The 17,592-nt window shown below is 36.9% G+C and overlaps 4 protein-coding genes across 4 annotated transcripts; all 4 read left to right on the forward strand.

The window, feature by feature from the left end:
- Positions 1-5,505: 5,505 nt before the first annotated feature.
- On the forward strand, positions 5,506-8,002 carry pcdhb (protocadherin b). Its single transcript, XM_060886080.1, has one exon. It carries the CDS (start codon positions 5,603-5,605, stop codon positions 8,000-8,002), a length of 2,400 nt encoding a protein of 799 aa, XP_060742063.1. The 5' UTR covers positions 5,506-5,602.
- Positions 8,003-8,522: 520 nt separating this feature from the next.
- On the forward strand, positions 8,523-11,674 carry LOC132857382 (protocadherin beta-6-like). The gene is made up of 2 exons (XM_060887343.1): positions 8,523-11,029; positions 11,576-11,674. The coding sequence occupies exons 1-2, from the start codon at positions 8,621-8,623 to the stop codon at positions 11,672-11,674; spliced, it is 2,508 nt and encodes an 835-aa protein (XP_060743326.1). The 5' UTR covers positions 8,523-8,620.
- LOC132857383 (protocadherin alpha-C2-like) lies at positions 11,630-14,746 on the forward strand. Its single transcript, XM_060887344.1, has 2 exons — positions 11,630-14,199; positions 14,678-14,746. The coding sequence occupies exons 1-2, from the start codon at positions 11,797-11,799 to the stop codon at positions 14,744-14,746; spliced, it is 2,472 nt and encodes an 823-aa protein (XP_060743327.1). The 5' UTR covers positions 11,630-11,796.
- Positions 14,747-14,778: 32 nt separating this feature from the next.
- On the forward strand, positions 14,779-17,347 carry LOC132856523 (protocadherin alpha-C2-like). Its single transcript, XM_060886079.1, has one exon. It carries the CDS (start codon positions 14,930-14,932, stop codon positions 17,345-17,347), a length of 2,418 nt encoding a protein of 805 aa, XP_060742062.1. The 5' UTR covers positions 14,779-14,929.
- The last annotated feature ends 245 nt before the right edge of the window (positions 17,348-17,592 follow it).

Below are 17,592 nucleotides of genomic sequence, written 5' to 3' on the forward strand. Positions count from 1 at the left end.
GCAGCATCATTTCACTGTTCTTAATATTAGGAAAAGGTCTTCACACATCCAAAGGGTCTGGATTACATTCCTTTATTGGCTATAGGGAACAACCTAGATTAATTTTCTAAACAACCAAGCAGCTCCATATCCAAAATATCAGTTTAATTACTCAAAGTGAGAGGGAGGGGAATTAAAGGAATTAAAACCAACCTTAAAATGCCACCTTGGACATACTTTTGAATGTGCTGCACTCTCCCTGGTGCCCTTTTGGATTTTAATTTACCCTGGAAATGATTTCAGAATGTCAGTAGATGTGTATCAGACCACTGAGCAAGGCTAATTATGTTTGCCACGTGTCCTTTCACACTACAAGGGAGTGATGGAAACGGTCTCCATGGCACTCACCCACTTCTTCACACTAAAGTTTATCTTTCTGCAGGCTGACGGATTAAATCTCAGAAAATGAACATTTTCACGGAGTGGTGATAGTGAGATAAGTCCAGTAAATCTATTCTTTTATCTTTTTTTGAAGGGAATTCTGTTTACTATATTCACAGTTACAGGTATATAATCCTAAAATACTTTTATTTGGAGAGTTAGTCTGGATTAATCTATACTATGTATTTACTAATCTGTCCTAAGACTAATGTATACTATGTATTTACTAATCTGTCCTAAGACTAATGTATACTATGTATTTACTAATCTGTCCTAAGACTAATGTATACTATGTATGTATGTTTTAAGGAGACTGACAAACAATCAGTTTTTTGTGTACTAACGTACATTAATGTAACAATACCATGCTTAGTTTAGCACTCATAGGCTTTCAATTGTCTGGGTTTGCTTCTTTAAAAATACTACGTATGAACTGACCCATTAACATTAACCCATTACTTTGCATAAATTCCAATTAGTACACATTATATGTCTCATTTGCTTTGAAACAAGTGCTATTTTCTGACTACTGCGTGAAATACTACATACCTCATGAGTTGGTTATTACTTATAGCATTCACACAGAATTCACACAGAAAATTATGCATTCAGCTGCCTATCACTGATATTGTGATGCACTGAATTGAATTGCCTTGTTTTTCATTTGTTATGATATGCCTTACTCTCACATGCATTCATTAACATCCTCATTTTCAAATTTTTTTGTGCAAAATAATCCACTCAGCAGTCAGAAATGTCAGTAATCTGGAGATTATAATGCCATTTGAATTGGGAACAGGTGAAATGTGACTTGCATGAGTTTATTCAAATATTGCACTGCAATATTTTTAATTTAATTTACTAGCTCAATAGTGCAGCTGATTACCCATCAGATTTCTACTTACAGTTCAGCTAGAAGAAAAGCTGCAGCCAGACAGACATTAAGGTATGGATGATCCCTGAGGTTATATTTCTTTTTAACCTTCTTTTTCCATATGGGTTAGCAATTTACATTTATTTATTTCATCGTATATAGGACATTAGACATAAAGATTTGAGGGGAGAAATAAAACCAAGGGACACAACTTAAGTGTCTCTTATTCAACGAAATTCTCTCTTTGGACAAAATTATTTGTACTGAATTTGTAATAATGGAATTCTACTTACAGTTTAAATCATTAGGGTACTTGCATAATTAATGTTTTGAGAACTTTACAATTGTTTGGGAAATGTGCCAAAGCACTTGAAAAAAAAAGTGTGATATTATACATAAATATGAATAGTGCATACGTTGATTAAACATAAAATACACTAAAACAATTTACCATTTACACACATATAACAGAAGAACACTGATTTTTAATATGCTAAAAAGGTGCATATCAAATAGTGAGAATATATTCTTTTAGTCGCTACCTTTGGCTCTGCAGAGGTCAAGCAGTCAGGTAAATGTAGTCCTCTATTAGTAATAGAATAGTTCTTCAGTTACCATAGCAACACCAATCTCTGACCCATACTCATTTAATCCTTCACTTTCATTTTCACAACCTGTCAATCATTATGGATTATCTTATTAGAAGTTATGACACCACAATGTAGGCTTTTCATATTTCATGTCTGCTCTGCTATGTCTAAGATTAGATAAAAAAATGTTTTATCCCTCCTTAACAAAGAAAACTAGTAGTATTTTATTTTTATTCTAAATGTAGCTAACATTACCTGCATTAAAGTTACATTCACAACTGCATTATCTTCTTCACTGGTAGTCATACATTTGGACAATTTCTGCAGACCATACAGTAATATTTTCTTTTCTTTTCTTTTCTTTTCTTTTCTTTTCTTTTCTTTTCTTTTCTTTTCTTTTCTTTTCTTTTCTTTTCTTTTCTGCATTTAGCATAAGACATTAGATTTAACATAAAATATCGACATTATGAATCATGACATTTATTATTGGGACTTGATGTTTCTCTCCTTGTACATTACAGCTTTTATACAGTATAGATTACAGCTTCTATCATTAGAGTTTTTCCAGTTCTGGTTTTTCTCCAGTTCTGGTCTCCCGCTAGAGGTCGCTTTTGATGCACATGGAAACCATTAAAAATATTCAACACCTCAATATAGTGAAGGTATTGGTTTACAAAGGAAAGAAATGTAATAAACTATTAAGAGGACAATTTTGCACAACAAATAGCAAAATTCCAATTGTGCTCTTCCCAGATTTACCATTTTATGTAATATTTCTTTGTAGGGTCTCATTTTTAGAAACTAAAAATACATTTAATCACAGCATTCTGTCTGATACTACTTCTGTGTTATACGCATTTAAGGCAAGGTCATTAGGTCCCGAACTGTGATGACGATGATCCTTCTGACCTCTGCACTGATATGCATGAGAGACATAGTGATTGAAGAAGACACCGATAGTGTAACACCCATGCTGTCAACATATCCATAGCCTGTCCTTTTACACTCCATAGGTTTAGAGTATAGTAAAGAGTAAGTAAGTATGTATGTAAGTAAGTACGTCTGTAAGTAAAAAAGCACAAAACCACCTTTTCTTCATCTTCATATTTATAAGCTATTTTTTTCGTTCATTTATAACATGCTAGATAGAGATTTTAAACTTTTAAAATTTTAAGACACATTCTAGCATTTTACTTATTTTTTATTACTAAAATAATGGAAAAAATATGTTTAAGTATAAGTTTTATTCATAAAATATCACATATTTAAAAGAAGAAAAATACTTTTCACCGAGATTATCAAAACAAATCAGCCAAGGCAGAAGATAATTTTTTACCTCCACAAGTTCAGTCCTTTTTAATTAACAATTTTCACAAGCACATCAGTAATTGTATGCAAATATAAAAATCTTGGAACAACACAAACACTGAATAGTTTGGGAGGAAGCACGAATAAACCCACAGGGATGAAAAAACTCTGGTCTGATAAGACACTGTTTGGCCATAATGAGTAATGCTATATATGGAGGAAAAAGTTCAGGCTTTTTATATTTTTAATTTTTATAAAGCCAACATATATGCATTTTCCTCAAATTAACACATTAAAATCCTCTTTTATTTTACATTCAAAAATATTTATTTCTGTATGTTTTATAATTTAATATATAATACAAACAGGATGTCTATCCTAAATGTGCTATTATACTGTATGTACACATTTCTTTCTGTAACTATGGAATAGTATTGTAAAGTCTTACTCATTCATTTAAAATGATTTTTTATGGAGTTAGTTCCTTTGAGCATAAAGCCATAATCAAAGTCATAGTAGCCACATGATAGTAATAATCATTCTCTTAAATCTCTGCATCAGCTCTCTCTTACAGTCTATCCCTTTAACACTATAATAAACATTGTGACAAGATGCTAGCCAAACAGTTAATTTAATATATCTTACTATCATAATTAACACTATATCAGTAAGAATACATGAGGGTAAAAAATGCTTAAACTATTTACCCCTTTCTATGGCATAAAGCATTTGCTAGCTAAAGTAATTAGCTGTGTTATTCAAGAAATAGAGTAACAGTACACTACACCACCAACAGTCTGTCTTGGCAATATTAGTCAGTGCACACACTGTAATTAGGTCTCTATAACTAAGGCTATCTGTTTAAACCCAGTTAACCTATCGTTTTAGGTCATAGTAAAGAATAATAAGTAGTGAAGAGCAAAAATGAATCAAACTCAAATTCAATTTTATGAAATTTTATTAATCAAACACAACCATACACAGTATGACATTTAGTGAAATGCTTATTAAATTTTCAGTGACATAAAAAGGTTTTTGCATAAATTTAGATAAAAACTAAATTTACTTTGATGTAGAAAATATAACATTGAAAACATAAAAAAGTGTCAGAAAACATTTGAACTATTTACAGAACCTGATAATAGTCACAGGAATATATGGAGTGTGGGTCTGTTTTTAATGTCTGTGCATAAATAAAGTCTTATGTGCTGTTTATACAACATGGTGTTTGTCTAAAATTCACTGTCACTTTCAGTTAAGCAACAGGTACCTAGTTATTTATGGGTTTTTGGTCAGTACCAAGCACGACAGAATTCCTACAGGTTTAATTTTATAAAATATTACAAATATTACAAATAATTATAACTCATACCAATATTAAACTATTAAAAAATAATTTAACAAAAATAGGAATAATTGCAGAAGAAAAAAATAGCTATATAAACCACCTTTGGAGGTTATACGCAGTAGACAACTGCAACACCTCACTATAGGCTAGGAGACTAGGGTAAAAGAGCGTATGTGGCTCTATTTGATTTATGTGTATGTTTCTGTCCAATCCACTGTTGTGGAGCTAAACTTATATGAAAATTATATGAACACTGAACAATAATTGAAAATTGCCTTTAATTAGTCCAATTACAAAAGCAATACTCAGCTATGTGTTGCAGGTCGCTGTCCACTGTTGTGGTGCTGAATTCAAGTTGACGTTATCAACCTAAAACCCTAACGAGTTTCACTCCACAATTATATGAGTACATATGGATACTACATGGCCCAATATTTGTATCTTTATCTTGAGAATAATGAATTAAGAATATTAGTTTATCTATAGATTCAATTTAAACTGGCTTTTATATTTCTTATTTGCATTCTTTAACTTCTATATTTATGTTTCAACTATGCCGGTTCTTGAGCTTTCTGAAATTTCTCTTGCTGAGGTCTTTTATTTACAATGATTTTATGAAATTTAATTACAAATCGTTGTTCAACTGGAAAGAAAAACATCAGTCTCTTTATTTGATATCATATTTATATCATGTGACTGCTAGTGTTGCTTGAATATTGTGTGCATATACGTTAGAAGCTACCAATATAACACGCCTTGTGAATATTATTACAATTTAACTGCAACAAAATGAGTAACTGTGGCATTGTTAAAATACCCTTCTTTTTGATTAGAGGTGCTCGCTCGCGTTGGACTCCTGGTGTCACTGTTTGCCAGTCAATGGCACTTAAAGGCCCTTGCGCATCAAGAGGAGGTAACATAATTCTCATGGATGCGTAATATCTGAGAGGAGCACAGCGCTGACCGTGTGAGCAGAGTTGCTATAAATTAGAAAAAAAATATTAAGCTTGACTTTTTGAGAGGATACAGTTTTATCTGCAGTGCATTTTTACACTGCACTGAATGATGAAGACAACAGGAAATGTCAGCTGGGTAACGCTTTTCTTTGTATTTTCCACCACATGGAGGGCGGCTTTGTCTGTCACACGTTATTCAATAGCGGAGGAGATGGATCGCGGATCTGTTGTTGCAAATCTGGCGACAGATTTAGGACTAGATGTTAACGGACTAGCACAAAGAGAGGTAAAGCTCGACACTGCTCATAAAAAATATTTAGAAGTAAATAAAAAAACAGGTGAACTTTATATTGCTGAAACAATAGATCGAGAATCCCTGTGCCAAGGAAAAACATCATGTTTTATCAAACTGGATATGATCATCAAAAACCCATTACGTATTTTTAACATTGAATTAGAAATCACAGATATCAATGATAACGCGCCACATTTTAGAATGGATAGGGTAGAACTGGATGTCTCTGAGTCTGCATCACCAGGTGAAAAATTTTCATTACCCAATGCACATGACCCTGATGTAGGGACTAACACTGTAAAATCTTACAAAATCAGCGAAAGTAATCATTTTACATTAGATATTCATTCTGGTAGCGATACAAAATATGTCGACTTGGTTCTTATTAAAGCATTAGACCGGGAAGCACAGCCTATTCATAACCTCATTCTCACTGCTGTAGATGGCGGTGTCCCGGCACGCTCCGGAACTGCCAATATTATTGTTCATGTGCTAGATACAAACGACAACGCCCCTAAATTTGACCGCTCACAGTACACAATAAAAATGAATGAGAATTCACCGTTTGGAACTCTTGTAACTAAACTAAACGCAACTGATACTGATGAAGGCTCAAACGCAGAAATAACGTATTCATTTACGCTTTACACCTCAGAAAAAACTCAAGATATGTTCAATTTGAATTCAAAAACTGGCGAAATAACTGTTAAAGGCACTATAGATTTCGAAGACATGAAAATATTTGAGATGCATATAGAAGCGAAAGATAACGGCCCTATTCCGCTCTCCAGTCAGTGCAGAATAACAGTGGATATTATGGATATGAACGATAATTATCCAGAGATAACCATTAAATCACTGAAAAACACTGTGAAAGAGGACACTCCTGTTGGCACCATCATAGCCCTTGTAGGTGTAAGCGACAGAGACACGGGTGATAATGGCAAAGTTTATCTCACAATAAACAAAAACATACCATTTACTTTAAATAAATCATCTGAATATCACTACGAACTACTAATCTCAGAAACATTAGATCGAGAATTAACTCCAGAATATGAAATTGCATTATTAGTGACAGACAAAGGAAATCCGCCTCTGTCTGACAATGAAACAATAATAGTGCATTTACTGGACGTTAATGATAACGCACCTCAGTTCCCACAGAGTTTCTATAAGATATCTGCCTTGGAAAATAATCCTCCCGGTGCGTTGCTGGGCTCTATAACTGCCCATGACCCAGATTTACATGAAAATCAGTATCTAGTTTATTTCATAATAGAAAGAGAAATCGCAAACACCTCCATGTCTATGCTGTTCTCTATTAATCCAGAGAACGGAAACCTTTACGCACTAAAGACATTTGATTATGAAATGGAGAAAGAGTTTCTATTTCATATTGAAGCCAGAGATTCTGGAGTTCCTCCTCTCAGCAGTAACGTAACTGTTCACATTATTATAAAGGACCAGAACGACAACACTCCTGTTATAGTGTCTCCATGGCGCGCGCATGGCTCAGTGGTTGAGGACAAAATACCGAGATCCACCGATAAAGGAACTCTGATAGCGAAAGTAATTGCTATAGACACTGACTCAGTGCACAACTCTCGCATTACATACCAGTTTCTTCAGAACACTGATGCTACATTATTCAGCCTGGACCAGTACAATGGAGAGATACGGACCACAAGAATGTTCAGTTACAGAGACTCGCGCCACCAGCGGCTGGTGGTGATTGCTAAGGATAACGGAGACCCCTCACTTTCTGCTACAGTCACCATCAAACTGTCCACAGTAGAGACTGCACTGAAAAGCTATGCTGACATGACTGAAGTGCCTTTAGAATATGACATCTTTTCAGATTTAAACTTGTATCTGGTAATTGGACTGGGTTCAGTTTCATTCCTGTTGCTGATCACCATATTGGTGACCATCGTGCTGAAGTGTCAGAAACCGAAGGCCAGTAAAGGTGCCCCTCCCTGTAGGAACAGTGTGATCAGTGAGAGGAACTCTACCATCGCAGATTCTACTCTGGTCTCCAACGATGCCTACTGGTACAGTTTATTTCTAGCAGAGACCAGAAAAGGAAAGCTGGTAGTTAGGCAACCTGTGCCAAAAGCAACAAGATATTTTGTGTCCAGTTTACCGAGGAGCACAGGACTGACTGAGACTAGTGACTCAGCTGCATCTACTCTACAGGTAAGGCAGTAAATATCAACATGCATTTGAGGAAGTCATGATGGAAATGTTCACATTTCAAAATATTGTATTTGTTTTACACTGTCCAAACCAAAGTAAGTGGAAAAAAAAACATACGTGGTGTTTTTGTCATTTATTTTAAACTAAGGCAGCGTGTAGCTAACAATAGCGAAATATTAAACATTATATGTATTTAATATTTAACTGGTTATTGGGAGTGCTTACTGATTTTTTGTTGTTATTTTAAATACTAAAATTACATGCAAAGTTAATTAACAAACAATGTTAAAAATGCACATGCACATATTTAAGAATTCCTGTTTCCTTGAACTTAAATTTAAGTTTTTGTAACGTATATTTGAGCGTGTGCAAAAAGTGGCGCTGTATTCCAAAAAATCAAATGGGCTGTCCACTGGGCGTGTGTGCCTGTCGTCATCACATTTAATTATTGGGAGAACAGAAAGAGCGTCGTGTGCTTTTAAGGATTTATACGAATTGCTGAAACTCCGATTCTTTTATTGCCTCAAAACGCGGCATTATTTAGTAGCATCTACTTTGTCCCTTTATTGTATTTAGAGGTCAAGTGTGGAAGCCAATAATTTTTCCAGAATAAAACGATACAAGGAGACAATGGGGGTTCATATGAACGCGGGGTGCTTTAGAAGGTATGTCTCGAGTGTTATCTTATTCTCTGCTATGATTCACACATCGTTTACTGTCACTCAGTATTCTATACCTGAAGAGATGGAAGAAGGATCCGTGGTAGCAAATCTCGCCACCGATTTAGGGCTGGATTTAGATACATTGATTAACCGTAAAGTGCGACTAGATGTTATCGCTAATAAGAAATATCTCGATATAAACAAAGAAAAGGGGGAGCTCTACATATTAGAAAAGATTGATCGTGAACAGCTTTGTCCAGCTAAAACGACAACGATATGTTTTTTAAAAATGGAAGTGATTGTGGAAAATCCTGTGCGCATATTTTACATAGAATTAGAAATAACTGATATTAATGACAATAATCCTCATTTCCGACGTGACACTATTCATTTGGACATTTTGGAATCGACGCCAGCAGGTGAAAGATTTTCTGTCAGCAATGCGGTGGATTCTGATGTTGGATCTAATTCGGTTAAGACATATTATCTAAGTGAAAGCGATCACTTTGGAATAGAGATACAGTCTGTCAGAGACGGCTCTAAATTTGCTGATTTAGTTTTGAAAAAGACTTTAGACCGTGAGGTTCAAGCTGTCCATAATCTGATTCTTACTGCTGTGGATGGCGGAGTTCCTACGCGCTCTGGTACAGCCAACATCGTTGTTAGAGTGCAGGATACAAACGACAACGCACCCAAGTTTGATCGGGAAAGCTATACAATTAATGTCACAGAAAACTCCCCTATAGGAAGCCTCGTCGTTAAATTAAATGCAACTGACTTAGATGAAGGCTCTAACTCAGATATAGCATACTCTTTCGGCCTATACACTTCGGAAAAAGCTCAAGAAGCTTTTAGTTTAAGTCCAAACACTGGTGAAATAAGAGTTAAAGAAACGATTAATTATGAGGATTTCCGAATTTATAACATGGAGATTATAGCAAAGGATAAAGGTACTAATTCATTATCGGGGCAATGTAAAATAACCATTATGATTACAGACATGAATGACAATCATCCAGAAATTTCAGTGAGATCTTTTTCAAATCCGGTTAAAGAAGACATCGCTGTAGGCACAGTTATTGCAGTAATTAGTGTGAGTGACAAAGACTCGGGTGAAAATGGCCAAATTGATGTTCATATACCTGAAAATTTACCTTTTGCACTAAAAGAATCATCCGAGAATTATTACGAGCTCGAGGTATCCGAACCACTGGACCGTGAAAAAGTAGCAGAATATGACATCACATTTACCGTTACTGACCGAGGAAACCCTCCGTTATCTGATAACGAAACGGTAACTCTAGAATTGTTAGACGTTAATGACAACGTGCCACAGTTTCCACAATCATTTTATACCATACAGGTTTTGGAAAATAATCCGCCCGGAGCTTTACTTAGTTCCCTCACCGCTCATGACCCAGATCTCCATGAAAATCAGTATCTCGTTTATTTCATAATAGAAAAAGAAATACTGAACACCTCTATGTCCATGCTGTTTTCTATTAATCCAGAGAACGGTAATCTTTACGCACTAAAGACGTTTGACTATGAGATAGAGAAGGAGTTTCTTTTTCATATTGAAGCTAGGGATTCTGGTGTTCCTCCTCTCAGCAGTAACGTAACTGTTCACATTATTATAATGGACCAGAATGACAACACTCCGGTTATAGTGTCTCCATGGCGCGCGCATGGCTCAGTGGTTGAGGAAAAAATACCGAGATCCACTGATAAAGGAACTCTGATAGCCAAAGTAATTGCTATAGACACAGATTCTGTGCACAACTCTAGGATTACTTATCAATTTCTTCAAAACACTGATGCTACATTATTCAGTTTGGACCAGTACAATGGAGAGATCCGGACCACGAGAATGTTCAGTTACAGAGACTCACGCCACCAGCGGCTGGTGGTGATCGCCAAGGATAACGGAGAGCCCTCACTCTCCTCTACAGTCACCATCAAACTGTCCACAGTGGAGACTGCACTGAAAAGCTATGCTGACATGACTGAAGTGCCTTTAGAATATGACATCTTTTCAGATTTAAACCTGTATCTGGTAATTGGACTGGGTTCGGTTTCATTCCTGTTACTGATCACCATACTGGTGACCATCGTGCTGAAATGTCAGAAACCGAAGGCAAGTAAAGGTGCTCCTCCCTGTAGGAACAGTGTGATCAGTGAGAGGAACTCTACCATCGCAGATTCTACTCTGGTCTCCAACGATGCCTACTGGTACAGTTTATTTTTAGCAGAGACCAGAAAAGGAAAGCTGGTAGTTAGACAACCTGTGCCAAAGGGGTCTAGATACATTGTGTCCAGTATACCGAGGAGCACAGGACTGACTGACACTAGTGACTCAGCTGCATCAACCCTACAGGTAAGTTGGCAAATATTAGCATTCACACACATGCAGCTAGGTAGATCTTGTTGTTGGTGTTCTCAGTATTGCATGTTTACATTAGGTAAGCAAGATCATTACTACATTAGTTGGGTTAGCATAAATGGTCGCTTCCAGCGGATAAATTAAGCTCTGGCTTTTTTGTTTAACGCAAAAGTTATAATTCAATAATCAAGCGCTATCCAAAACTCTCAGAGTCATGTGGTCCAGCTAATTGTCATGTGTTTTGAGACAAAGAAAATTGAGTAGGAAATATTGATAAAAATGTAACTTATTTGGAATGTGATCACAGCCATGACTAAATAGCCAAATGATTGTTGGGAGCTCTTATTTCTTAAAAACTATTTAAACATGGATGAAACTGTTACAAATTATAAATAAATAAAGACATAAATAAATAAACAAATAAATAAAAAAAAATAAATGTTATATATTGTTATTTAAACATTACGATTTGAGATGTAGCTTTCGTCGTGTGCACAAAGTGGCGCTGTACTACAGAAAAACAAATGGACCATCCTCTAGGCGTACATTCCAGTCGCCATCACAGATGATCATTGGGCAATCATAAAGAGCATCGTGTGCTTAAAAGGATTCGCACGAATTGCTGAAATTTCGGGTTAAGCAGTATTATTTTCTTCAAAAGACGGGAGTATTTAGAAACATTTGTTCCGTCCCCTTATTGGATTTTGAGGTCATGTATTGAAGCCAATAATTTTTTAAGGAAACAACGATACAAGGAGACAATGGGGGTTCATATGAACGCGGGGTGCTTTAGAAGGTATGTCTCGAGTGTTGTCTTATTCTCTGCAATGATTCACACATCGTTTACTGTAACTCACTATTCTATACCTGAAGAGATGGAAGAAGGATCCGTGGTGGCAAATCTCGCCACCGATTTAGGGCTGGATTTAGATACATTGATTAAACGTAAAGTGCGACTAGATGTTATCGCTAATAAGAAATATCTCGATATAAACAAAGAAAAGGGGGAGCTCTACATATTAGAAAAGATTGATCGTGAACAGCTTTGTCCAGCTAAAACAACATGTTTTTTAAAAATGGAAGTGATTGTGGAAAATCCTGTGCGCATATTTTACATAGAATTAGAAATAACTGATATTAATGACAATAATCCTCATTTCCGACGTGACACTATTCATTTGGACATTTTGGAATCGACGCCAGCAGGTGAAAGATTTTCTGTCAGCAATGCGGTGGATTCTGATGTTGGATCTAATTCGGTTAAAACATATTATCTAAGTGAAAGCGATCACTTTGGAATAGAGATACAGTCGGGCAGAGACGGCTCTAAATTTGCTGATTTAATTCTGAAAAAGTCTTTAGACCGTGAGGTTCAAGCTGTCCATAATCTGATTCTTACTGCTGTGGATGGCGGAGTTCCTACGCGCTCTGGTACAGCCAACATCGTTGTTAGAGTGCAGGATACAAACGACAACGCACCCAAGTTTGATCGGGAAAGCTATACAATTAATGTCACAGAGAACTCCCCTATAGGAAGCCTTGTCGTTAAATTAAATGCAACTGACTTAGATGAAGGCTCTAACTCAGATATAGCATACTCTTTCGGCCTATACACTTCGGAAAAAGCTCAAGAAGCTTTTAGTATAAGTCCAAACACTGGTGAGATAAGAGTTAAAGAAACGATTAATTATGAGGATTTCCGAATTTATAACATGGAGATTATAGCAAAGGATAAAGGTACTAATTCATTATCAGGACAATGTAAAATAACCATTATGATTACAGACATGAATGACAATCATCCAGAAATTTCAGTGAGATCTTTTTCAAATCCGGTTAAAGAAGACATCGCTGTAGGCACAGTTATTGCAGTAATTAGTGTGAGTGACAAAGACTCGGGTGAAAATGGCCAAATTGATGTTCATATACCTGAAAATTTACCTTTTGCACTAAAAGAATCATCCGAGAATTATTACGAGCTCGAGGTATCCGAACCACTGGACCGTGAAAAAGTAGCAGAATATGACATCACATTTACCGTTACTGACCGAGGAAACCCTCCGTTATCTGATAACGAAACGGTAACTCTAGAATTGTTGGACGTTAATGACAATGTGCCACAGTTTCCACAGTCATTTTATACCATACAGGTTGTGGAAAATAATCCACCCGGAGCTTTACTGAGTTCCCTCACCGCTCATGACCCAGATCTCCATGAAAACCAGTATCTAGTTTATTTCATAATAGAAAAAGAAATAGTAAATACGTCTATGTCCATGCTGTTTTCTATTAATCCAGAGAACGGTAATCTTTATGCATTAAAGACGTTTGACTATGAGATAGAGAAGGAGTTTTTTTTCCATATTGAAGCTAGGGACTCTGGGGTTCCTCCTCTCAGCAGTAACGTAACTGTTCACATTATTATAATGGACCAGAATGACAATACTCCAGTTATAGTGTCTCCATGGAGCGCGCATGGCTCAGTGGTTGAGGAAAAAATACCGAGATCCACCGATAAAGGAACTCTGATAGCCAAAGTAATTGCTATAGACACAGATTCGGTGCACAACTCTCGGATTATTTATCAATTTCTTCAGAACACTGATGCTACATTATTCAGTTTGGACCAGTACAATGGAGAGATCCGGACCACGAGAATGTTTAGTTACAGAGACTCACGCCACCAGCGGCTGGTGGTGATCGCCAAGGATAACGGAGAGCCCTCTCTCTCTGCTACAGTCACCATCAAACTGTCCACAGTGGAGACTGCACTGAAAAGCTATGCTGACATGACTGAAATGCCTTTAGAATATGACATCTTTTCAGATTTAAACCTGTATCTGGTAATTGGACTGGGTTCAGTGTCATTCCTGTTACTGATCACTATATTGGTGACCATCGTACTGAAATGTCAGAAACCGAAGGCCAGTAAAGGTGCTCCTCCCTGTAGGAACAGTGTGATCAGTGAGAGAAACTCTACAATCGCAGATTCCACTTTGGTCTCCAACGATGCCTACTGGTACAGTTTATTTCTAGCAGAGACCAGAAAAGGAAAACTGGTAGTTAGACAACCTGTGCCAAAGGGGTCAAGATACATTGTGTCCAGTATACCGAGGAGCACAGGACTGACTGAGACTAGTGACTCAGCCGCATCAACTCTACAGGTAAGTTGGCAAATAGCATTCACCCATATGCAGCTTACTTGATCTTGTTAGTATTCTCAGTAGTGCATTATTACATTAGGTAAGCAAGATCATTACTACATTAGTTGGGTTAGCATAAATGATCGCTTCCAGAGGATAAATTAATCTCTGGCTTGTTGTTTAACGCAAAAGTTATCATTCAATTGACAAGCGCTACCAAACCTTTCAGAGTCATGTGGTCCAGCTAATTGTCATGTGTTTTGAGACAAAGAAATTTGAGTAGAAAATAATGATAAATTATTTTGAATGTGATCACAGCCATGACTAAAAAGCCAAATAATTGTTGGGAGGGCTTGTTATTAAAAACTATTCAAACATGGACAAAATAGTTAACAATTATAAATAAATAAATACATAAAAAATAAACAAACAAATTAATGTGATATATTGTTATTTAAACATTCCGATTTGAGATGTAGCTTTTGTCGTGTGCACAAAGTGGCGCTGTACTCCAGAAAAACAAATGGACCATCCACTAGGCGTGCATACCAGTCGCCATCACAGATGATCATTGGGCAATCATAAAGAGTGTCGTGTGCTTAAAAGGATTTGCACGAAATTTCGGGTTAAGCAGTCTTATTTTCTTCAAAAGACGGGAGTATTTAGAAACAATTGTTCTGTCCCATTATTGGATTTTGAGGTCATGTGTGGAAGCCAATAATTTTTAAGGACAAAACGATTCAAGGGGACAATGGGGGTTCACATGAACGCGGGGTGCTTTAGAAGGTATGTCTCGGGTGTTATCTTATTCTCTGCTATGATTCACACATCGTTTACTGTAACTCACTATTCTATACCTGAAGAGATGGAAGAAGGATCCGTGGTAGCAAATCTCGCCACCGATTTAGGGCTGGATGTAGATACATTGATTAAACGTAAAGTGCGACTAGACGTTATCGCTAATAAGAAATATCTTGATATAAACAAAGAAAAGGGGGAGCTCTACATATTAGAAAAGATTGATCGTGAACATCTTTGTCCAGCTAAAACAACAACGACATGTTTTTTAAAAATGGAAGTGATTGTGGAAAATCCTGTGCGCATATTTTACATAGAATTAGAAATAACTGATATTAATGACAATAATCCTCATTTCCGACGTGACACTATTCATTTGGACATTTTGGAATCGACGCCAGCAGGTGAAAGATTTTCTGTCAGCAATGCGGTGGATTCTGATGTTGGATCTAATTCGGTTAAAACATATTATCTAAGTGAAAGCGATCACTTTGGCATAGAGATACAGTCGGGCAGAGACGGCTCTAAATTTGCTGATTTAATTTTGAAAAAGTCTTTAGACCGTGAGGTTCAAGCTGTCCATAATCTGATTCTTACTGCTGTGGATGGCGGAGTTCCTACGCGCTCTGGTACAGCCAACATCGTTGTTAGAGTGCAGGATACAAACGACAACGCACCCAAGTTTGATCGGGAAAGCTATACAATTAATGTCACAGAGAACTCCCCTATAGGAAGCCTTGTCGTTAAATTAAATGCAACTGACTTAGATGAAGGCTCTAACTCAGATATAGCATACTCTTTCGGCCTATACACTTCGGAAAAAGCTCAAGAAGCTTTTAGTTTAAGTCCAAACACTGGTGAGATAAGAGTTAAAGAAACGATTAATTATGAGGATTTCCGAATTTATAACATGGAGATTATAGCAAAGGATAAAGGTACTAATTCATTATCAGGACAATGTAAAATAACCATTATGATTACAGACATGAATGACAATCATCCAGAAATTTCAGTGAGATCTTTTTCAAATCCGGTTAAAGAAGACATCGCTGTAGGCACAGTTATTGCAGTAATTAGTGTAAGTGACAAAGACTCGGGTGAAAATGGCCAAATTGATGTTCATATACCTGAAAATTTACCTTTTGCACTAAAAGAATCATCCGAGAATTATTACGAGCTCGAGGTATCTGAACCACTGGACCGTGAAAAAGTAGCAGAATATGACATCACATTTACCGTTACTGACCGAGGAAACCCTCCGTTATCTGATAACGAAACGGTAACTCTAGAATTGTTAGACGTTAATGACAACGTGCCACAGTTTCCACAATCATTTTATACCATACAGGTTGTGGAAAATAATCCACCCGGAGCTTTACTGAGTTCCCTCACCGCTCATGACCCAGATCTCCATGAAAATCAGTATCTCGTTTATTTCATAATAGAAAAAGAAATAGTAAATACGTCTATGTCCATGCTGTTTTCTATTAATCCAGAGAACGGTAATCTTTACGCATTAAAGACGTTTGACTATGAGATAGAGAAGGAGTTTCTTTTCCATATTGAAGCTAGGGATTCTGGTGTCCCTCCTCTCAGCAGTAACGTAACTGTTCACATTATTATAATGGACCAGAACGACAACACTCCGGTTATAGTGTCTCCATGGCGCGCGCACGGCTCAGTGGTTGAGGAAAAAATACCGAGATCCACTGATAAAGGAACTCTGATAGCCAAAGTAATTGCTATAGACACTGACTCAGTGCACAACTCTAGGATTACTTATCAATTTCTACAGAACACTGATGCTACATTATTCAGTTTGGACCAGTACAATGGAGAGATCAGAACAACGAGAATGTTTAGTTACAGAGACTCACGCCACCAGCGGCTGGTGGTGATCGCCAAGGATAATGGAGAGCCCTCTCTCTCCTCTACACTCACCATCAAACTGTCCACAGTGGAGACTGCACTGAAAAGCTATGCTGACATGACTGAAGTCCCTTTAGAATATGACATCTTTTCAGATTTAAACCTGTATCTGGTAATTGGACTGGGTTCAGTTTCATTCCTGTTACTGATCACCATATTGGTGACCATCGTGCTGAAGTGTCAGAAACCGAAAGCCAGTAAAGGTGCTCCTCCCTGTAGGAACAGTGTGATCAGTGAGAGGAACTCTACCATCGCAGATTCAACTTTGGTCTCCAACGATGCCTACTGGTACAGTTTATTTCTTGCAGAGACCAGAAAAGGAAAGCTGGTAGTTAGACAACCTGTTCCAAAGGGGTCAAGATACTTTGTGTCCAGTATACCGAGGAGCACAGGACTGACTGAGACTAGTGACTCAGCTGCATCCACTTTACAGGTAATATAATTTTAGATCAACAACGCTACTTCTAGCTTCATCATTCGAGTGATAATTATTTTCCCATAATTCTTTCACAAAACACTTCCTTATCTGGGGTGATGCTTACATTTGATCTAATATGTAAGATTTTGAGTGAATGTTTTACTTTGTGTACATGTTACTGGTTTTCATCAAAAATTGCACCGTTTCAGTACATGCGCACAGCGTCGCTGCTCACTATCAGAACTATTCCTTCATCACCATTATTGCGT

This window comes from Tachysurus vachellii, chromosome 14 (assembly GCF_030014155.1).
Source record: "Tachysurus vachellii isolate PV-2020 chromosome 14, HZAU_Pvac_v1, whole genome shotgun sequence".
Taxonomy (NCBI): domain Eukaryota; kingdom Metazoa; phylum Chordata; class Actinopteri; order Siluriformes; family Bagridae; genus Tachysurus; species Tachysurus vachellii.